This window comes from Macrotis lagotis, chromosome 7 (genome assembly GCF_037893015.1).
Source record: "Macrotis lagotis isolate mMagLag1 chromosome 7, bilby.v1.9.chrom.fasta, whole genome shotgun sequence".
NCBI classification, from domain to species: domain Eukaryota; kingdom Metazoa; phylum Chordata; class Mammalia; order Peramelemorphia; family Peramelidae; genus Macrotis; species Macrotis lagotis.
The window spans coordinates 84978771-85002994 of NC_133664.1; the positions used below are offsets into that span (position 1 = coordinate 84978771).

Here is a 24224-nt window from a genome sequence, read left to right on the forward strand (position 1 = left end):
TTGTGAAAATGAAAAGATTAAGCAAGTTGTCCTCTAAAATTACTTTCAGTTTGAAGTCTGTGATGCTATTGTGATGATTGTGATCATGTCAGTGCCATGGTGGATGGAAAGACAGATTCTACATGATTGACTTGAAGTCTTATTATTTTCTTTGAAACTCAGACCACTATTTATACATTCATGCATTCTCTTTGAGAATCTGATTCAGCATTTGTAATGAGGTTCAAACCCATGATAATGGAAATTGAATAGGTTTTTGGCAACAAATCCAAGTAAGAAGGTTGAGTAGCAAAAGCCATTTACGATTTTCAAATTTCACTTGTATGTTGGGCCTCTCATAAAGAACTCATGTGTTTAGGGATTGAACTATGGGTTGGCTAGGTGAATGTGAAACCAGATTCCCCTACATCCTTGTTTGATGCTTCAGAACACAGTGCATAAAATTGACAGTTTCTGTCATAATTAGTAAACTTCTCACATCCAGACAGACACACACACACACATACACACACACACACACACGAATGCTCTCTCTCACTCTTCCATATATACACAGAGTACTAAAGATCAATCTTTTTTTATTTCGAAAATACATAGAGAATTGCATCAGATTTATAAGATTACAAGTCATTGCCCAATTGATAAATGGTCAAAGCATATGAAGAGATAGCTTTCAAATAAAGAAATTAAAAAAATATATATATCATATAAAATGCTCCAAATTATAGTTAATTAGAGAAATGCAAATTAAAGCACCTTTGAGGTATCACCTCATACCTATCAGATTGGTTAAGGTGACAAAAAGGGAAGATGATCAATATTGGAGAGGTTGTGGGAGAATTGGGACATTACTGCCTCACTGATGGAGTGTGAATGGATCCAACCATTCTGGAGAACAATACAGGACTATGCCCAAAGAGCAATAAAACTGTTCATGCCCTTTGAGAGCAGTATTGAGAAGAAATCATAAAAATGGGAAAAGTTCCATATGTTTCAAAATATTCATAGCAGCTCTTTTTGTAGTGTCAAAGAGTTGGAAATTGAGGGCAAGTCCATCAATTGGCACATGGTTGAACGAGTTATGGTGCATGAATACCTAGGAATATTATTGTTCTATAAGAAACTATAAATGCTGAGCAAAGAGAGTAGAACCAAGAGAACAATGTACACATCAACAACAACATTGTGAGATGATCACTCCTGATGGAAGCAGCTCCTCAGCAGTTCGGGGAGCTAGGACAATCCTGTTAGACCAGCTATGGACAATACTATGCCCATCCAGAGAAGAAAAAAAAACAAAACAAAGCAAAACACAAAACCCTTCAGAATCTGATGAGCACTACATTCACTTATATAAAAAATTTCTCTTATGTATTTCTATCCCTTACTCCTAATTCCTCATACCGAAAATGACTAATCTGTAATCATATTTAATACAAATATGTATGTATAATATTAACCTGAGGGGATTGGGAAGGGAAAGTGGAAGGAAATTTTGTAAATTAAAAAAATATGGTATATGCATGTGAATGAATGTTGAAAATCTTTTATAACATGTATTTGGAAAAATAAAATATCAATTTAAAAAAGATCAATCCCTTTGCTCATCTCAGGGCCTTTCCAGGGATGGAAATGTAAAGTTGCTGGGAAGAAAATGCTTTATCAATGTGAATTGTTGCCTTTAGACTCTTTGCCAGGGGCTAGTACTTACTTGATAGGATTAGTTATTTCCTAGTATGAAATGAGAACTTTTAGGACAAGTGGATGTGACCAGATCATATATTAGGATTTGAGGATGCCAAATGTAACCTTGAATGCCATTCTGCCAAGTTAGGTTGGAGAAATCTTAGGAGGCACAAGATAGGTGTCCTCAAGCACCTGAAAGGCTGTAATGTCATGTCAGATTTGTTTTGTTGGACCTGTGATGACAGAGCCAGGAACAATTAATTGCAAGTTGCAGAGACAGATGTTTGACTTGTTATAGTGAAAAAGAAAACCCCATAAAACTACTAGTGAGTAGATATGACCAAAAAAAGGGAAAGGCATGTCTCCAAGTTAGCAAGTTCCCCAGCAGAGGATGGATAACCATTTATCAGGGACATGGCAGTTTCCCTATTGAGGGACAGGTTGGGTTAGATGAATAGAGGTAGCAAAGTCAGTGAGTTGTTTCCATTTTCATTGTAACCAAACTTTTCATTAACCTAATTCTTCCTACTTCTTCCTACTAAGCCTCTCCTCTAGCTATAGGCATTTCAATGCTCACCATCCCTAAGACATGATGTGTTCACAGCATTTTTATACACAAATCCCTTCCTCTTAATATTCCAGGTCTTTCCATTTGGCAGGGCCCATATCATATCATACCTCTTTCATGAAGCTGTTTTGATCAAACTAGGCCACTGGTCCAGGTTTGCCTTTTGATCTTCAATAGCATATGTAGTTTACATGATTTATTTGAACATATAATCATATATTAATAATAGTATTGATAGCAAGCATTTATATGGTATTTTAAGATTAAAAGGTTTTTTTTAACAATAGCATTGTCTCATTTAATTCTTAGAACAATCCTAGGAAGTTGGTGCTATTATTATCCTCAGATTATAGTTGGAGAAACTTAAGTGACTTGCCCAAGATCACCTAGCTAGAAAATATCTGAATCTGAATTTAAACTTGGATCTTCCTGACTCCAGGTGCATACCTCTTTCTGCAACATTACACTTCATATATTTATTTTATTTGTTTTATTTTTATTTTTTGGAGTGAGCTCTTTAAGGCAGTCCTTCCTCCACAGACTCCTCACTGTGGCTTGCCCAGTAACAAAGGGCCAAGCAGTTGGTAGACTTAGAGTCCTCTGTGGCCACCATCCATGTAATAGGCTTGTTGTGTGAGTTACTTGGGGTCTACCAGATGATGGAATGGGTCTAATTTACCACAGAGTTCTTGAAAGAAAATGTATTTCTCTAAATTTGAGAGTCAAAATGTTTGTCAGATTTGTCACTTAGAGATGACTTATTTTTGTTCTTGTTCCTCACCCCATTGGATTGTTGCCTCTAGTTTTTGATCCTCAAGTTAAGCAAAGTTCTTTGAAGGATTGATAAGGTTGATAAAGAAGGGTTGAGAACAAGGACTTGCTTATTCTATAGGGAGCTGGGGAGGTCTGGGAACTTCACTTGTGCAGTTGTTTTGGCAGAAATGGGCAAAAGAGTGATATATTTGCAGGTGGATTTTGATTCTTTTTTCTCAGCCAGCTGGGTGTTCTTGCTAGGGTTGGCATACAAACCACATATTTCCTCTATCTGAGATGACAATACTTTAATTCAATCTTCCAGAAGTATCTGTGTATCCTGGTCCACTTTAGATTGCCAAAATATCTCAGACAGCAGTTCCCTCTTGTTGGGGAGAGCTGTGTTCTTGGCTCAGACAATCAAATAAAATATTTGATTTATTGAAGGAAAGAAAAAGCATAAATAAAACATTCAAAAATGAAGGAAAAAAAAACCTCAGAATCTCAACATTTAAAGGGACTTCAAGGTCCAATCTATACCTGTTATGTTTTCTGTAACATACCCAACAGGAAGTCATTCTGCTTTTTGCTTGAAGAACTCTAGGTTTCAACCAAAGTAGTCTATTTCATTCTTGAATACATGGCAATTAGAGGATTTGTTTTTCTTTTTAGCAAGTTTAGATTTGCTTCTTTGCAATCTTCACCTTGCTTGTTCTGCCTTCTGAGGTTTAGCAGAACAAGTTCAAATACTTGAAGGAAGGCTGTTGCATCTCTCCAAGTCATCTCTCCTTAACACTAACTATCCTTAATTTTCTTAGCTAGCTCTTCCTCGGCATAGTCCAGTGTCCTCCCCATCCTGGTTGTTTTTCTTTCCACTTTCTTTACTCTTCTTCTAAAATATAGTCCCAGAATTCAATGCAGACTAGAGCCAAGTAATGCAGGATTATTAACTTCCTAGTCCTATATGTCATACCTCTCCTGAATATAGCTTATGATTGAGTAAACTTTCATAGGTTCCCTGTCATAATTTTGACTTGTATTGAGTTTTTATTTTTAGTTCACTAAAACCTCACATCTCTTTTAGATGAACTATTCCCTAGTCATACCTCTGTCATCTTGTACTTGTGAGGCTGATGTTTTTCAATTTAAGAATGGACTTTTAAGTTTATTCCTTATAAACTGCAAGTTACTACATTCAAAAATGGTGCTGTTGGTTTGGATTCTATCATTCAGCTCTCTGCCTATCCCTGCCAGTCTTATGTCATCTGCACATTGACTAATGACAGCTTTCATGCTTTTATCCAATCTATTGATAATGTTAAATGGTACCAGACCTAGCCTCTATTTCTCAAGAAGAAGCTTTCCTTCAGACTAGATACTGTCAAAAATGGAGATATTTATGGACCTTTGGAGTCGTCTTTGGATAATCTCTGGATGTATCCATTCTAATACTTCTGTATCAATGTAACTATTTGTCCTTGTGTTTTACATTTATCGTATTTGATTTTTGTCTTAAGATCGAAGTGCTTTACATCTGCAATATGAGAGCGACAGACAAAACTGTGGTTTGTTTTCATTTCCCAAGGCCTATTTCCTTTTCTTTGTACCTTGTATCCTACCTTGTTATCCAAGTTGTGTGGCCCATTGCACACTACCTAGAACCTTTATGCTCTCTCCTCATTCTCCTGTAATCCAAACTTCTTCATAGAAAGGTTTTTGGAATTCATTTTCTCTGATGCATAAGAAGCAGGGTGATGTGGAAGACAGAACTTGACTGAGCACTAGGCAGACTTGGGTCCAAGTCCTGACCTTAATGTAAACTGGCTAGCCCAAGTAAATAGCAATCTTTTATCTCAGTGCTTCAGACTTGAAATTATGGAAAAATTTCAGGAGGAATGTTCTATATATATAAGAAAGAAAATATATAAATGAATAGTAGTCTAAATCCGTGACTTTCTCAATAAGTATCTTCAGATTATCTTTTTTTGGGGGGAGTCTTTTAACATAGGTACCTGATTCTTCTGGGAGAGAAAATTAGAACTCTAACAGTAAGATTGAAAGTAGGAATTCTTAACATTTTTGGATTGGTAGTCTGGTAAAGCTTTATGGTTCTCTTTTTATCCAAGTACTAATATTTTATTTTTTTCCAATTACATGTAAAAATTTTAAATAGTTTTTTTAAATCTCAAGTTCCAAATATTCTCCCTTCCTTCTCATTATTCAAAATATATTTTCCTATTAGTCATGTTGTAAAAAAAAAGAGACCAAAAACAAAAATCAAGAAAATTGAAGAAAGTATTTTAAGAAAGTATGCTTTGTTCTGCATTCAGACTTCATGAGTTCTTTCTCAGGAGGTAAATAGCATTTTTTTAAAATCATGAATCCTTAGGGATTGTTTTTAAATCATAGCATTGCTGAGCATAGCTGAATCATTCATAACTGATCATCATATAGTATTGCTCTTACTCTGTATAATGTTTTCTTGGTTCTGCTAACTTTCCTTTGCATCAGTTCTTGTAAGTCCAGGTTTTTCTGAGAGCATCCAGCTTGTCATTTCCTACAGCAGAGCAGTATTCTAATAAAATCATATACTGTGTTCAGCCATTCCCCAATTTATGGGTATCTCTTCAATTTTAATTTCTTTATTCTGAATTCCATCTCAGAAAAATGTTTTCAAATGAATAAAACTAAATCTGTAAACATACAAAGAATTATATAGAAATCATATAGAAATGCAATTACAAAAATTTAAAAAAAATGCAAATTCAGAATCCCCACCTTATGTTCTTGTTCCTTCTAAATATATTTTTAGAAATATTTATAACTGGTATATGACCTTTTTAAAGACAGAAAAATAAATGAAATTCTAAAAGTAAAAGGTAAGACAGAGATTCTTAATCTTTTTCTTTCTTTTTTTTTTTTTTGCATCACAAACTCCTTGGCAATCTGGTGTAGCCTGTGGATTCTTTCTCAGATGGTATATTTAAATGCATAAAATAAATTATGAAATATTATGAAAGAAGGCAATTATACTAAAATATAATTATATAAAGAAAAAAGTTCCTAGACTCTTTTGATTTAAGGCTTAATTAGAGGGAATGCATTTTTAGGGAGCTTCTCTTGTGCTCTGAAATCATTATACAGTGTGATCCTGTTTCTGCGTAAGCTTGGCGTGGAGGATAGCATCAGAAGTACTTGGCGTGGGCAATGGGAGCATGTCACTTTATCACAGAGGCTCTTATTTAATAAAATGAGAAAAGAAAGAGCAGCAGAGTGCATAATCAATGCAGGAACACGAAAGGGAGGGATTGACGTCATCTAGGGGCTGTGGGTTGCCTTGTCTGTCTGCCGCTGAGGCTCTCAGGGACAGTAATTAGACTTCCCATTTATGGTCCTGTGATGGAGACATGCCCACTTTTGCCTTTGCACAGTCGACCAAGAGGGACTGGCAGGGAAGGCTTGCTGGGGTGCACGTTCCTTGCTGGGAGAGCTTTCAAGCTTATCAGCTCTGTTTTAAGAGTGGCACGTCTGTATTAATGGATGATTTAAAGGGAGAAGGAAATCTTGGTTTCTTTTTTTTTAATTTGATTGAAATATCCCTTGTCCTCACATAGGGACTTTGCTGGAAAGAATATCATGATGACCATATTTTTTATTTCTTTTTTTCTTCTTCCTTTTGATTTGCCGGCATATTTGCAGTTTGGATCAGAGATCTGAGGCTGTGCCGAACAAAATGTTCTGTCTATATCACAAGATAAGGGCTTTATGATATGTGTTCTTCTGAGAGGCCATATTTTCTTTCTATTTCCTTTCCTTCCCAAGCACAAACAGATAAATGTTGATCAGAATATTGGTCTGTTTTCTATTGTGGCTTCTCAAAGTCTGAATTGGAGGTGCCTTCAGTCCCTGGTAGGGACAGTTTGCTTCTCATCTCTTCTCCTAACCCCTTTGAGCATCCAGGACCCTCCTTAGTTTTTCTAATCCAACAGAAGGCAAGGGAGTAGCTTTCTCTTCTTTAACCTGGCCAGTCTGACCCTTAGGCAAATGAAAACCTCTTTACTTCCACCCTTAGCATTCACATACTTGGGATGGGGATGGGGACTCAGATAGGGACCGGACATGTGGTTTCATTGATATATGGAACTCCCTGCCAGAGGAAACTCTCCCAATGCAGGTCAGAAACTTCTTGTGCTACTTAGAGAGCTACTCAGAAGACTGAGTAGGAAGATGAGTTACCCATGATCACACCATAATTTATCAAAGGGGGAACTTGAACCCACATTCTTTTTTTAAAAAATGTATTTATTTAAGGCAATTGAGTTAAGTGACTTGCTAAGGGTCACACAGCTAGGCAATTAAGTGTCTGAGGTCACATTTGAACTCAGGTCCTCTTGACTCCAGGGAAAGTGCTCTATCCACTTCAGCACACCTAGCTGCCAGGCTCACCCACATTATTTTGAATGTAAGACTGACTGTGTCCACTAAATCGCGCTGACTGATGGAGATGGGAAATCAAATCACTGTTTCAATAAAGAGCATACCTTAAATTGTATTTCTTTATTATGAAGCACATTATACTTATGATTTGACTGAACAAAGCACTTTCATTCTTGGTCTTAATGTATTCTTTTACATTGATCTGTATCTCTGATTTCCTCTAAGTATGGAAACCTTTTCCACAATGACCTATTTTGTCTTTAACTTCTGATCTTAGAATCCTTGGACACTGAGAGTTTAAGTGACCTCTGGGAACTGCCAGGGTCAGAGATTGACCTGGAATCTAGGTCTCCTTAATGCAAGACCAGTTTCTATTCAGAAAATGTGACTACTCCTTATTGAAATTTATTCCCAAATGTATTCAGTTATTCTCCTTTTGGTGCACATTTAGATTGTTCATGTATATATTTTATAAATTGTGATGCCATGAAAATATCTAAAGTCATCATTCAATTAAAAAATATTATTAAGCTTCTACACTATGCGCTAAGCATTGTACTAGGTATGGCATACAAAAAAAAAAAAAGAACAATCCTTGACTTCAAAAGAATGTCCTCAAATAACTTAGAATCCTTGAGAGGAATTTTCATTCTAGACATCCATTTCTTTTCTTTTTTTTTTTTTTTGCTGGTTTGTTTTTGTTAGCACTCTCAGTGCCTTTTGTACACAATGAATATTTTGGTCAAAGGGCATGATGATTTTATTTATATTGCCAAAATGCTTTCCTGAAAGATTTTCACTTATAATTCTACCACCATTGAAAGTCACCCCTTTCTCAATAATCCTGAAGAGTTCTTGTTTCTTTATAATCCTTCCAGAATTGAGTTTCATTGCTTTTAATTATTTATTAATTTGTTTGTCTGTTATTTTATTGCCAATTTGATGAGTTAGAGATGGTCTCAAAGTTGTTTTTTTTTTTTTAGGTTTTTACAAGGCAAATGGGGTTAAGTGGTTTTCCCAAGGCCACACAGCTAGGTATCAAAGTTGTTTTAATTTCTACCATATTATTTATTTGGAGGTTGAACATTTTATTAAGTGATTACTGATAATTTGATTCTTCCTTAGAAAATCCGCAATTTGTATCCTTTATGCTTCTTCCTTTCTTACACATATGTGATATTCATAATATTTCATAATAATATAATTGATATGTTAAGGAATGATCACTTCATTTTTTCTTAGAAATGAGAATATATAAATTGAGCAAGACACTGGCATGAGGTCGATTCTTGTGGGTTAGTTCAGTTAACATAAATCCATATTAGGAAAATATAAATCAAGCAATGATTGACATTTACCTTGACTTGGCTCTATGTGCTTGTATCTTGATTTTATCATACCACTTTATTTTTTTTCTGATTTTTTGAAAGTGAAAGATCGTCTATAATAATATCTTCCTTCTTATGTACACTTAGCTGAACTAACTTTAATTATTACTTTCTGGAGTATGTTTGTACAAATGTTGCCTATTTCTTGGGAATATGGTCAGTCAGAATGAACTCATAAGATTCCTGGTTTTCACTGAGTGTTTGTACATTTTGTTGATGTTCCAGAAAGCTGAGTCAACTTGCCAGCCCATTTCTTGAAACTCTATGGGCCATTTATCACCAACTGTGCCCTACTTTTTGGATAGTGTTGGATTTCTGCCACATTGGAGGTCCTTAGCCAGTGGCAGTTTCTGGAATGATAGAGGTTTAGGAAGTGGAATTTGTTCTTGTCATTGTCATACTTGAGGATGATCAGAGTATATAAGGTTTCCCTTCCCCCTCTCCCCCCCCCCAAAACAAAACAAAACAAAACATGACTGATTTTAGGATGTATGAATTTTGATTTCAAAACATGAATTTATTTACTTAAAAATCAATTCAACAAGCATTTATTAAGCAGAGATATACAGATATAAAGAAAAACCCACCAAAATAATTACTGAACTCAAAAAGTTTACATTCTACTTGAAGCATTTGCAGAGTTTGGTAACCAGAGGAATCTGAGAAGACCTCACAGAGGAAATGGCACCTGAAATGTGCTTTGAAAGAAAATAACAATTCTGAGTAATGAAAATGCAGTTTCTTTGTTTCCTTTATCTTCTTTCTTTGTTTCCTTTCTTTTCTGTCTTGTTTCTTGCTTTCTTCCTTCTAAATTTTGCAATAGTTTATGCAAATTATGTAGGCAAGGGCTGGAATTATAAATCTGAGGGAAAAACTAACCAGTCAGTTTAGCTTGAACACAAAGTAGAGATGGGACTAATGCAAAGTAAGGATTGGAAGGTAGATTGGACCCAGGTTGTGGAGAATCTTTTGTGCTAGACTGGGTAATAGGCTTTATGTAAAAGATAGTAGGGAATAATTGAAGGTTTTTGAAAAGGGGAGTAATATTGTAATATAAAATTGTAAAAAGTATAATAAAATTGTAATGAAAGAATGCCAAATTCTTTTGGCAGCTTTGTAGATGACTAATCCGGCCAGCCTGTATTTAGCCTTTCCTCTTCTTCAATCAGGAAGGGATCATAGTAGGCCAGGTAAGAGGTAATATGAATTTAGCCAGAATGGTTTCCATTTGAGTAAGAGAATGAAAAGACACAAGAAATATTGTGGAGTTGCAACCAATAGGAATTGGCAATGTTTGGAGATGAAAGAATCCACAACATTTCTACTATTACGAAATAGGATGACTGGAAGAATCATTGTATATTCAACAAAAATAGCAAATTTTGCAGGGATTTTAAATTCAAAGTTTGGATTTAAGAGAAAAGATGATGAGTTCTATTAAAGATTTGCTATTTGAGATGCCAACAGAACTGTCTTTGTGGAGAGATCAAGTCTACAGCTAACAACATGAAAGAAGTAAGCAGAGGCATAAGGGTGGGATACATACACACGGGAATCATCTTATTTTAGTTGATAATCGTTAAACAGCTTACAACACTATGGGTGAGATTGTAGAGAGAAAAGGGTCTGCTACAGTCTTGGGGGATACTAGCACTTGGAGGGTGAGAGTTGAATGATCAACTGGCATATGATACTGAAAAGAAAGAGTTAGGTCGGTATAAGGAGAGCCAGGAAAGGACCTTCTCACATCTAGGAAGAGGGGATTGGCAATGTGACCACAACATGAAAAGCTAGTCAGATCAAGGAGGATGATAACTGATAAAGAAACATCGTATTTAATTTTTTAAAAAATAAATTAGCTTTTATTTTTGTTCCACCTCATATACTTACTAGCTGTGATTGTGTAAGTCACATTACCTCTATTTAGCTCAATCTCCTCATCTGGTAAAATGAAAACAGTAACATCCCTTATTTCCTAAGGTTGTGATGAGGATTAAGTGAAATAATAATTGTAAAATGCTTAATACAGTGACTGGTACAGCTATTAACTGTCATTAAATGAGATAGTCAAATTCAATGAACCTCAAAATATGAAAAGCTGCTTGAGGGATGGTCGCAGAAGATAGCAAGTATTATGCCCACTGACTCAGTGTTTTGCATATGAGTATGTGGGCGAGTGGGGGGAGAAAGAAGTGGGGAGGGAGAAAGATGGGGGGAGAGAGATGGAGAGAAAGAGAAGGGCAGGGAAGAGGGAGAGGGAAATGGATTGGGGGAAAGGGAGAGAGAGAGTGGAGTTTGGGAAGAGATTGACGAAGGTAGCTAGCTGTGGTATCATACAGATAATAGTGATGATAGTTAGCATTTATATAGTAATTTAAGATTTGCAAAGCACTATATATATATATATATATGTGTGTGTGTGTGTGTGTATGTGTATGTGTGCATATGTATCAATCTCATCTGATCCTAACAACAGTCTTGCGAAGTAGAAGTTATTATTAACTATTTTATAGAGGAGGAAATAGATACTTTGGGAGTATTAATGGCTTACCCAGAGTCAGACAACCAGGAGATAGTTAAGGTGAGGTTTGGACTCAGGCATTTCTCACTCAAGCGCAGTACTCTATCCATTGTACCATCTAAACTTCTCAATTCTAAGACCAAAGGAAAATGGATAGAGTCACCCACACTTTGATGGTTCAGATCATGCTGCATGTTTTCCTTCCTCTCATAGTTAGGTAACTTGTCATCAAAAGGATGCACTTCTTGGATCTTGGAATTTCTAGTAAGAATTCCAAACATCAAACAGTAATATATATATATATATATATATATTTTGTTTTTTGCTTATTTGAGAGAAACTTAATCTTAAACAAGTTAGTGACGACGGAGGCTAGAGTAGAACCTCCATTTTCTCACTCCTGCTCTGTGGTTCCTTCCAATGTGAATGATCACCAACTAATTGATAGGCTTTATAATTTGGTATTCTTTTATATTGGTTTTGAAATGCCCTTCAGAGCTATAAGGATTATGATACTACTATAATTATTGAAGTTTACAAACCATTCTCAAGTAACATAATTTTTCTGTTGTTTTTCTCCTGAAGTAAAAATCGAAAGGAAAATGACTTGCATTTATGAACTAATTTTCTTTTTTTCTTACTCTAAAAAAACTGTTGTATGAATTATTTTTTACTGGCAAGCAATTTAGTTTTGCATTTTTAAGAGGTAGAAATGTACTTGTGGGAACTTTGTTCTTATTACTGAATTTATTTTTTAAAAAAGAAAGGAATCTCAAATGCAGGATGATATTTTTTTCTTTAGAATTTTCTTGTTCAGTGGTCATTGTTTTAAGTATGTTGAAGTTATTTTAAAGTTTGATTCTGGGTTCCACCCTGTCAGATTTGAAGCTTGTCCAAATAATAAAAGCAGGAAATGGAAAGCTAAACCTTGAAGGAAAGATCTACACAAATATAAAACATGAACGAACAGCATTGTGTCTGCCTTGATTCATGCCATTCTTTTGCATAAGGACTGCCTGAACCTCTGTCCCCCACCTTGATGATTCCTGTAGTTCCTACTTCCACACCATCTCTCATCTGCCCTTTCCTTTCCATTGCTACTTACCATGAATCTAGCTTAAACTATAATCTGCTTTTCTAACATACCTGGGATATTGTAAAGACTTCTCACCTGACTACTCTGAGCCTCTCTCTTTAATCTATTCTTTACACATATGTTGAGATAATCTTAATTCATAATTTCACTTTTCTAATCAAAAAACCTTCTGTGACTCCCTATGACCTGTAGACTAAATAAAATACTAATTTTCCAACCTGGTATTTAAGACCCTACCCTATCTGACTCCACTATTTCTTTTCAGAATTATCTCACACTGTCCCAGTTCTTAAACTCTGTATTTTAACAAAACTGGACTACTAGGTTTTCTTGATTTCTTCTCATGTTTTTTTCTCTTTCCATTAATCTGTGCAGTTTCTTTCTCCTTTCTCCTCCTCACGCCTGCTGTCTAAAATCCTTTTTTTTCTCTTTCAAGGCTTAGCAATCTCTTCTGTGAAGCTTTCCCTGATCTCTCTTGGTCAAAAACACTTAACTTCTTTAATTTCCTGGACTCTTAAGTCATTTCCTCTGACATTGAATATAAATCTCTTCAGTAGAGACATCTTGATATAATGGAAGACTCACTGCATTTCCAATCAAAATTGACTTGGAATCAAATCTTACCCCCCCACCCCACAACATTTGGTGATTGCTTGCAGGAAGTCCCTCAACTTCTTAGAGTTTGGATTTTCTCATCTGTAAAATGCCGATTAAAATATCTCTAGTGTTTTCCTCATAGGATTGATGGAAAGATCCAGTGACATAATATATAGCAATCATTCTCAAAGCTTAACAACAGCACCTTGTAAATAGTAGATGCTTAACAAATATTTACCTATTATTTAATTGAAAATGTCCCTTGGGATTCCTATGACTCTTTGGGAGTGAAAATACTTTCATAATAATAATAAAAATGGTAAAACCAAAACATTTAAATTGTGAAAATGCCTGATATTGATAGATAACATAAAAGTTCTTTGGAGGATTCTCAAAAATTTATAAAGGAGTCCTGAGAAGAAAAGGAGGATTCTTAAAAATTTATAAGGATTCCTGAGAAGAAAAGGAGGATTCTCAAAAATTTATAAAGGAGTCCTGAGAACAAGTTTGAGAAACACTGTTGTATGTTGAGGGCTTTGCTGGTCATGATATCCTAGTAGGGTGAATACCAAACCAAACCTACCCTTCTATCCTGGCTCAGTTCTATTTCCTTATACTTAAATAAATCTGCCACTGTCTTAGCACTCAGCACAAGATCAAGAATCTTAAATAGAGGTTCTTAATAGGCCGATTGTTGATGAGTAAGATGAGGACTGATGCCTCCTTCTTTCCATCCTTTTGGTCCTGGACTGAGACATCATCCCCCATCTGAGGGTGTGTTTTCACTCATCTCCACATGTTTATTTGATGTATGGGTCTTGCACATAATGGAAAGACAAAATGCCAGCTCCATGCTTATGTTCTTTGTGTTAGGCTGTGAAAGCGAATTCCCTGTTAAGGATAGGTCTATTTTCATATGTGTATACGTGTATGAATGCAATAAAAATGATGTTAAGTGGTTGTTTTTTTGGTTATTTACTTGAAATTTATAATGTCTGAGAATCTTAACATCTGATTGAAATTGCTCAACTCCATGTCTCACAGAATTAATAGCTGAAATTAGGACACTTGTGGGAAGGTTTTTGACTGCTACTTTAGAGAGAAAGTGCTTGGAACCATTTATCTCTTCCGTTTAGGGTAGCTCTGACATACTCTCTGGCATATGTCAAGGATGGGATGTGGCAGCCACTGCTGATCTGGAGAATGAATGTATCTAAGGCACTGTAGGGCACAGGTTGAGCTAAGTGACTGGTAGACAAAATGTCTCTTCCTTTCTCCTGATGATTTATGGTCATAATTACTATTAGTAGGTGGTTGATATTTAAAATGAAATATGGTCCTCTTTCATGTTAGAACAAATAACAACACTCATCAATTAGCAGAGCAGTGTAATTAGCATATTGACTGGCTGGGTGAAATATGCATAACATTTGCAAATCTAATAATAAATAACTTGAAATATTGTGGTTACTTTTTTGATTTAACCCCCGGGTATATGGAGATGGTGGTGGAATCTTTCTGGTTGGCTAAGTAGTTTCCCCAGAATAGGAAATCTATGGGTAACAGGTCAGGGATGTTTCAAGTTTAGGATCAGAAGGTTAATTGTAATATGTCATTTATTCTAACCAGCATTTTTCTATCAATCTCTTCATCTGTAAAATAAGGGTGGTATACTGGATATTCTGGGGGGATTCAACTTTAAATCTATGGATCATGATTAAAGTAGAATGCCTTTTCTTTAGAATGATGTAGGGAGTATTACTAAATATATTATTATATAATACTAACTATATTGTCATATATTACTAAAGGCTCTGCTATATATATGTATAAGCATGTGCATGTACACATATATGGTTGTATATATATGCATATATGTATATATAGAAATAAGTTATAACCAAAGTGGTGCCTGAAACCATAGGAGTGTGTGTGTGTGTGTGTGTGTATGTGTGTGTGTTAGTAACAGATTAAATCAACTAGTCAGCCGGCAAACGTTTATAAAGTAGCTCCAGTACCAGGTACTGCACTAGAATCTGAGCATGCAGATACAATAAATGAAACATTACTTCCTAGTAAGGACTTTACAATCTAATTGGGAAGTAGTTGAGACACAGATAAATGTAATAAAAATTTGTATTCTAAAATACAAATACATTCAAAGTAGTTTATAATAAGATGAATAGAGGGAAGAGCACATTTGCCATTGATGAGATCAGGAAAGGCCTCATATCTAAATTGACATCTCTGTCACATGTGTCTATCTGTCTTTTATTTGCTTTTCATCTACTCCATTTTCCTTGAATCCTTCAAAGTCTTTTTGCAGGATTGGAAAAATGAGCTAATCATGCTGAGTTTATTGAGGGCACGGATGTCCTGGTAAGAAAAAAATGTCTTTTGGACTCAGCCTGGTTTTACAGGAAGAAGCTATAAGATCTTAGAGTAATAGATCTCAAATGGACAACAAACCCTTGGGTGTGGGAAAGAGGAGACAGATCAGAGTTATTGCAAGGGGGCTAAGGATGTATGGCTGCACTGAGCTCCAGAAAAATATGTTGCCTGGCTTCACACCCATAGGTATTGTTACTTTTCAAGTATAAATGGATACTGCTGTGATTAATAGAATACTGGAATACAGAGCTAGCTACAAGTGTCGTAGAATTTATAGTATTTTTTAGTCATATATTTTCTCAATCAACACCTGACAATAGGGCAAGTATAATTGAGTGGGAATCTATAAATTTTTGTGATCAAATTAAGGGTCTTCCTACTCAACAAAAGTTGGGAATCACTGAGGTAGAGGATGAATGCTCAGCTAAGTAAGTAGGCAACTTATCTGACCTATGGTTTCAGGAACCCCTTTGGATTATTACTGTCTCATGGATTGTATTTCAAAGCAACCTATATTGTCAAAATGTTTATTTTGGAGTGTTAGTACTTGGAAGGAACCTGAAAGATTGTCTTAGTCAACAGCCTAATTTTGCAGATAAAGAAACAACTTATTCTTTTCTCTACCATTTTTTCTCTCATTTTCTTCTTTTCTCTCTTATCTTGTATTCTTACCTTTGTCTCTGTCCTAAATTATGGTTGAACACCATTTGTTAATGTGGTTCATTAGTTTCTGTCTTGACCCATTCTTTTCTTATTTTTTTTGCAAGGAAATGGGATTAAATGACTTGCTCAAGGTCAAACAAGCTAGGAAATGTGTCAGGTCAGATTTGAACTCAGGTCCTCCTGACTCCAGGGTCAGTGATCTATCCACTGGGCTACCTAGCTTCCCCTTTGACCCAGCCCATTTGGGGTTTTGTTGGCAGAGATATTAGGGTGATTTGTCATTTCCATTTCCATCTTATTTTTACAGATGAGGAAATTGAGTCAAATAGGATGAAGAGACTTGCCTAGAGTCACATGGCTAGTAAGTGTCTGAGACCCAATTTGAACTCAGAAAGATGAGAATCGAATCCTGACTCCATTCCCTGCAGTCTATCCTTTGTACCACCCTTAGCCCCAGTATTAATTGTATTATAAAATCAACTCCAGCAAAAGAATATTCTGTTGCTCTACTCTTCCTTGGTTTTCATTGTTATTTTGTAAGAAATATTTATAAAACATCCCCTATACAGATATGACTGCTTGGGACAAGATATAGGAATGTTGAATTTTGAGCTAGAAGTAGTGGCTTCATGCCTCAGTTCTGTCACAGACAACTCTAAAGGCATCAGTTTCCTGATGCAATATAGAAGAGGGTAGAAGGTTGGAGGAGGTCAGACTCTCTTAACTCTCAGATCTCTTACAGCTCTAAGCCAAGGGTAGGGGATTGGTCTGGTATTGCCAAGTCAACTGCAGGTGTGATTGGAAATTCAATAAATCTAGTAGCTTTTTAGGGTTGAATCCATTAAATGTTTGACCAAATATAGTCTGCAAATGATATTAAATGACCTGTGGCAGAAAAAGGGTTCCCCACCCCTGCTCTAAGTACACAAAAGTATCTCCATTTTAACACTGTTGTAGAAGTTAATACTGACCTTGAACACATTCATGAACTATCTGGATCTTTGGGTCATGGGCTTAGAACAAAAGGGACTGTAGGGACTTGTCCAGTCTAAGTCTTTCATTTTGTAGAATGGGAACTGAGGCCCACAAGGGTTGTGACTTGTCCAAAATCACACAAGATGTAAATGGCAGAGTCAGTTTTTCTGTTTCCAAATTCAACATTGTTTTCACTGTAGCTTACTACTTCTTCATGGCAGCAAGGTAACCAGACTCTAGTCTTACCACTGAGCATCTTTGTATACTAGGGCAGGCACGGTATACTGATGAAAGAGGATTCCTCATTATAATTGGTTCTCCCAAGAGTTGATTGGTTGGAGCCCTTGAACTGATGATTTTAATTATTTATTTCTAACATTTTAAACAATTGTATAATGGGCATCTTGAGAAGGCAAGCCATTAAGATGCCTATTATACAAAGGAAAACATTCAAAATATATTTGCATATTAGCCTTTCACAAAAAAGCAAACAAATAGAAAAAAAATTATTTTCCAATTTGCATTTAAAGCTCATCAATTCCCTTCCTGGAAGTGAACAGCAATTTTCAGTATGAGTCATTCTGAATTTTCTTGTATCACCATACTGATTAGATTAATTAAGTCTTTCATAGTTGATCATCATTACATTGTTGCTATTACTATGTACAATGATCTCCTGGTTCTTCTCATTTCACTTTGCATCAATTCTTATAGGTCTTAGCAGGTTTTTCTGAAACCATCCCCTTGTGTTTTCTTATAGCATAGTAGTATTCCAACATAGTTATATATTACAACTCATTCAACCATTCCCCAATTGATGGCATCCCTCAGTTTTCAATACTTTGTCAACAAAAAGAGCTGTTGTAAATTTTTATACAGATTTGTCCTTTTCTTTGATCTCTCTGAGATACAGACCTAGTGGAACTGTTTCTGGGTCAGAGAGTATGTACACTTTTTTAATATCTCTTTGAACATTATTCTAATTGTTCTCCAGAATGGTTGGACCAGTCTGTGAATTTTTTTAAAAACGGGAACAATTTAATTATTTGACTTAGATATGCAGAATCTCCAAGTAACTTGTAAGAGTAACCAATATATAAAATTGTAAGGGTAAAGAATATTTTACCAAGAAAAGGAAAAATACAATCTTAACTGTGAACTATTCAATGTCATTATTGACAAGAATACCAAACAAACACTCACATGTACCCCCAGAGAGGCAGATTGAATGGTCCAAGAAAGCATCTTAGATTGCCAGCAAGTCAGATGACATTTGGAAACTTTAGGACATACAAACAAGGTAAGTGCAAAAGGTAGGCGGTCCTCAGAAAGCACTGTTGGGGTGATGGAAAATTTTGTTTCATGTCCATACTCTCTGAAAGAAAAGTCAGCGACTCCCTTATACCTAAGTTGTCTAGATTGGTTTCTAGGGTCTAGAGCAAAAGCTGAGCCAAGTCAAGAGTTCATCTGGATCTGACAGAGATGGAACTATTTGCCTTGCTCTTATTTTTATTTTAACAATGTCTACCGTTGTTTTTTAATATATATATATATATATCTTTCTGTTTTGTATTAAAGAAAAATTAAAATAGCACATAGAAAAACCAAGAAAGCATATGAAAAAAAAATGGCCAAAGGCAGCCTTGGAATATAAAACTCCAACACAAGGTGGGGGTGGGTGGAGAGAAGGGTAAAGAGAAAATGATTTGGAGATTATTATATTGCAAGATTAAACAGTGAAATTTTAACCTAAATTTCAATATCTGTAAGTATTAAGTCTTTTCATTTCTTCCCAGTTTCTTTTCTTTCTAATTTTTATAAAGATTTTATTTATTTTGAGTTTTACAGTTTCCCCCCAATCTTACTTCCCTTCCCCTACCCCCCACAGAAGGCAATTTGCCAGTCTTTACATTGTTTCCATGGTATACATTGATCCAAATTGAGTGTGATGAGAGAGAAATCATATCCTTAAGGAAGAAACATATTCTTGCTAATTTTTGAGCTACAATATTGCCTTCATCTTTTGAGCAAACAGGTACATACTTCTACTTAATATTCATGTCCCTAGTCATATTATCCAGTTTAGTGAATTGGTCTCTGTGGATATCTTTATTTTTACTTATTTTCCAGCCATTTCCTTTCCAGTTGTCAATCCACTCCTTCATACCCTTGGTGACAAGTTGTCTATCTGTGCACAACACAATGTTGTCCTTATTTTAGACCTTTGCGTGCTCAGCCTCTTTGATTGCTGCTTCTAATGATGCTCTTTGGTTTGTCTGTCGTCCAGAATACGTATCACTGATGTTTAGACCTTGCCCCGTTCTCCAGTGGACACCAATACCTCCTTGTGCCTCTTCTCTTCCATTATTTTTGCAGGCACCTTGACATAGACAATGTTAGAGTCTGACCCTCGGGATGCTTGCCTGTAATGAATTCCAAAACTGCTAGTCTGCCAACCATAGTCACAGCTCCAGGGATTGGGTTTCCAACTCATCTCTAATCTCTAAAGGTTTGGTAGAAAAATAAAGTGATCCTGACCTTCAGAAAATGTCCAGTCTGTGATTTTTTTTTAAAAATATTTTGGTAACTATTTTAATATAATGGATTTTGAAATCATTTGAATTTAATTTTATCCTAGCATTTTATTTATGTTTTTATAATGTTATTCTGAGGTAATTCACAGACTCCATCAGATTATCAGAGATGTCCATGGTTCAGAGGTGAATAGCCACTCTATTAGGATCAAATAAAATAAAACATGTGTTTGACATTCAAAACCCTTTATAATCTGCCCCCTTACTACCTTTTTTAGTCTTCTTGTATCTTCTTTACCCTCATCATGTACTTTCTGATCCAGTCATTCTGACTTCTTTCCTGTTCCTTGCACAAAAGAGAGTATCTCTTGACTATCTTTGATGGCTGTCCAAGGTGCTTGGAATTGTCATATTCCTCATCTTCATCTCCTAGCTTCCCAGCAAAAATCCCCCATGTTGCAAAAAAATCTTACCTGGTTATCCTTTTAACTTTTTTTTGCTTTCCTTCTAAAATGATCTCCAGCTTATTCTGTATATCTTGCTTGTATGTAGTTTTTCATATTGTCTGTCTCAGTAGACTTTGAGCTCCTTAAGAGCAGAGCCTGTAATTTACTTTTCTCTCTATTTATCTCTGGCGCCTTGAATGCTACCAAGTACTTGGTATTTAATAAATGCTGTCAACAGCTAACTGACTAGACTTTGTCCTTTTGTACTGCATGAAAGGGAAGATTTGGATTAGGGAAATTGGTATGAATTCTCTGGAGATGTGAGGATGTTGGTAGAAATGGTCTTTTCAAATACAGATTCAAGTTGTCAGCATATTTTTTCAGTTTATGAAAAAAAACCCTAGACATTAGACTGGAAAGAATCAAACAAAAGGAGATGTTTAATATTTTCTCCCTGTTATTTATCACACTTTAGGAAAGCCAAACATCTGTCTCTAGTTGGAGCATTAATGCCCAGAGCAGCCTGTTACTTTGGCGATGTTTTTCCTGATACTAATCTACCTTTATCTTTCTTCTTCTCAACAGGCTGTTTGTTTGAAGATGACCTTTGCAGACCATTTGAAATCTGTGTAAATGGTAAGTAGGAAATCTTTGGCTAACCAATTTCTGCTCCTGCATGTATCCTTTGCTAACTGGAGAGCAGTGCTGCAGATGTTAGTAAAGGGGTAGGAGAGAGGAGGTGAGGGGGGTGGTCTTCTAATGCTTTGGACCAGATACTTGGGTGGAGACCATTCTCTTGGATTAATTTTGGTTTGTACAATTTGCATGAAGAAAGTAGAAAGAATAGAACATTCCCTAGATGCATTTGTAGGAAAGGAAGGTGGAGAATCAATTGAAATGAAAAATGTTCTCTTAAAAACACACTGCAGCATAATCTGCCAACAATTCAAGCTGCTCCTTAAAATCCTTTTGTAGTAAGAACTGGTAGAACCTGGTGCCATCTAAGATGGATTTTTTTGGCATAAAAAGAGAGAAATAATCTGGATGGAATATATGCTTCCTCTGGGTTTCTGCCATTCATGATTTTTTTTGGTTCCCTCTGTAAACAGTTTGATTTTATTTCACTAAATTTTTGTACCTTCCAGCTGTCTGCAAGTTATTCCTTCCTTCCTTTCCCTCCCTCTTCTACTAAACAAAACAGCAGACGTGGCACTCTGTATGAATAGGTAGGGATCAAAGTCTACTAATGTGGTAGAAGAAATGTAGATAGCAGGAATGGCTGGTGTGCCCTGCTCACAATCTCTTATTGTATTGGCCTGTGTAAACACAAGCCTTTATTTATAATGACATGGCTCAGGAGGAATTGGTATTATATCCTGTTGTCTTTGGAGAAATATGATAGAAAAACTTGTTTGGTGGTAATAACATGGTGACTATGGAGGATGAGATGACTCCCCTTTAAAAAAAAGGGTGGGCTGACCCATACCCTTTAAGATCCTTTTATGTAAAGTTAGATTGAGTAGATACTATTCACAAGTCCCTCTTTTCTCTATTAGCTATCTATCTATTTATAATTGAAAGTTTATTTTAGATGTTTTTTTATGTAGAACAAATCTATTTTCTTTGAAGGGACTTTCAGAATGAACACATATAACAACATTGTCCTTCCTTACTTCCCTCTTCTTATATGTTAACTTTTACTAGTTCTGAAAGCATTTTCACAGTAAAGACATAGAAAATATTATCTTTTGGATAGTAAAGGTAAGCACAGTTCGTAATTTTCCAAACCTATTAACAATACTGACTGTATATTTTTGTTTGTCTCTCCACCTTGTTTGGATAGTGGAAAGAATTTTGGAGCTCTAGAGCTGGGTTCAAATTCTTCCTCAGTCAATGACTGCCTGTATCACTTAATCTTTTTGAGGTCTGTAAAATGTGTTTATAAAATGCAATCATTGTCTTGATTTCCAGACTCTTTCTTCTCTAATATTTTCTAAAATAAAAAGTGTGCTGGATTACTATAAGGATTAAACTTGTATTAGGAGTCATGATGTTGTTCTTTCCTTAGGTAAATATGGGTGGAGGGGGAAACAAAAGCCTCCTGTTTTTGTGTCTGACTGCTTTAAAAAAGATCCCCGTTCCTCTCAGGCTTGTCTTCATGGCCAGCTGACTTGCCAGCTAGGCTGGTCATTCTGAGTCACCTACAAATGAAATCCCTTTTTCAACAGATGGAGGATGGTTTGATATCTGAGTTTACTCTTTCTTCATCATTTTAGCCTTGGTTGGCTTTGCTTTCACTTTGGACATTCATCTGAGAAAGATCTCATAAAGGGAAAAGAGATTCTAGTGAGTTATGAGGCCACCTTTCCTAGAGATGGTTAAAGAGCATAAAACTTTAAAGGAAGAATGGTCTCTTTTTGGCCCTTTGTGGCCTGAAAGCTGATGAAATAGCAGGTGCTGGCAAAACTTCTATCCATCGTTGTTCTCATAGGGAAAATGGGGTCAGTGGATGAAAAAAAAAGCAGGAATAAAAATTAATGACTGTTTTTAAGGTTTACTTTCAACGGAAATTTTGTCATAATCTTGACAGATGGTGCCCTGGGTCTAAAATATAACCATATCAAAAATACTTTTCCTGGTGAGTTGCAAGATGGTGTATAGAAAATAATAATCTTAATAGCCAACATTCATATAATGCTATAACAAACACATATAACAAACTAAAGGCATTATCTCATTTGAGTCTCTGGCCAACCATGTGAGAAGGTTTGTTTTGTTTTTAGTCCAAATATGTGTTCCTTATTGTTTTAAGTGACTCTTGCAACCAAGGAAAGGCTGAAGACTGTGCTTGGGGAGGGAGGGAGAAATAAAGAGAGAGAGAGAGAGAGAGAGAGAGAGAGAGAGAGAGAGAGAGAGAGAGAGAGAGAGAGAGAGAGAAGGAGAAAGGGGGGAGAGGGATGGAGGGTGGCAGACAGGTAATAAAAGAGAGAGGGAGGGAGAGATTGAGGCAGGGAGAGAGAGAGGTGATTTCTAAATTTTCGCTGTAAATATTTGTACCTCAGAAGTCAGCAAGTATTACAAATCAGGGTTTGATTTATTATTTTTGCTGATTGTCTAGACACAAGAAAGTTAGGGAGAAAATAATGGAGATTAAATATAAATTTCTTGTACCTTCTTTCTTTTTTGGAAGCTGGTTGATAATCATATATTACCACTCTTCTGTAACTTAAGTCTTAAAGAGTTGTCCTAGGTGCTAAGTAGTTAAGCAACTTGCCAAAGTATTGACAGTGGTCTATGCTAGGGCTTAGGCATTTGTCTATTTGAACCTGATACCAGGTCACTATAGGTATTAATGTGCTCATTTTTCAGATGAGGAAACTGAGGTACAGAGAGGTTAAATGACTTGCTTATGATCATACAAGTAGTGATTTATAAGAAGTAGAATTTGAAATCCAGTCTGTAACATAACAAGTTCCTTGATCTTTGTATCTCTAGAGCTTAGCACAGTGTCTGACATATCATAGACTTTTAACAAATGGCTTTTGAACTGAATTGAACTGAACTTCCAGTTTGTTAGTTCACTAGCCACCATGCCATACTTTCTGGTCTTAGATCATGAGTCAAACTATATCTGGTTCCTTGTTAGATATAATCATGAATAATATAACTTTGTAGAGTTAGAAATGGAAGAAACTGTTGGGGTCCTCTCAACTAGCCCTCTCATTTTATAGCTGATGAAACGGAACCACTAGAGAGGCTCAGGGAATCATTCAAGGTTCTGCAGGTAAAGATGCTGAGTCAAAATTATTCCTCCTCCTCCTCCTCCTTCCTCTCTCTCTCTCTTCCTCCTCTCTCTCTCTCTCTCTCTCTCTCTCTGATTCCAATTCTAACACTATTACCACTTCACCATGGTAGTGTTTACTTCCATCCTAGCAAATCAATTCTATGCTCTTTCTCTTGGGTCCAAGGATATTTGGGTTCCATGAAGGAGACAAGTCTCCATCTGGATATGTCTGTCTGCCTCTAACTGGTGACTGGGCAAAACTGTCTGATCTCCAGAGACAACTATAAAACTGGTCTTTTCAAAGGCAGAGATATTTTCCTTTATCGTTAAGATTCTTTTGTAATACAAGCTGTCCCTTTTTCGGGCCACCAAATCAATATTCCTG

The 24224-nt window shown here is 35.9% G+C and overlaps 1 protein-coding gene across 6 annotated transcripts in view; it reads left to right on the plus strand.

Annotated features, from left to right (window-relative positions):
- LOC141492677 (receptor-type tyrosine-protein phosphatase N2-like) overlaps nt 1-24224 on the plus strand; it is a 333809-nt gene that overhangs the window by 101148 nt on the left and 208437 nt on the right. For 4 of the 6 annotated variants that reach the window (XR_012470026.1, XR_012470030.1, XR_012470027.1 and 1 more), the window contains exon 2: nt 20641-20691. Coding sequence is in view for 1 of the 6 variants with exons in the window: in XM_074193254.1 (XP_074049355.1) it covers nt 20326-20356; nt 20641-20691 (82 nt within the window). In the remaining 5 variants the exon portion in view is untranslated. The other 2 variants (XR_012470028.1, XM_074193254.1) reach the window with 2 other exon arrangements.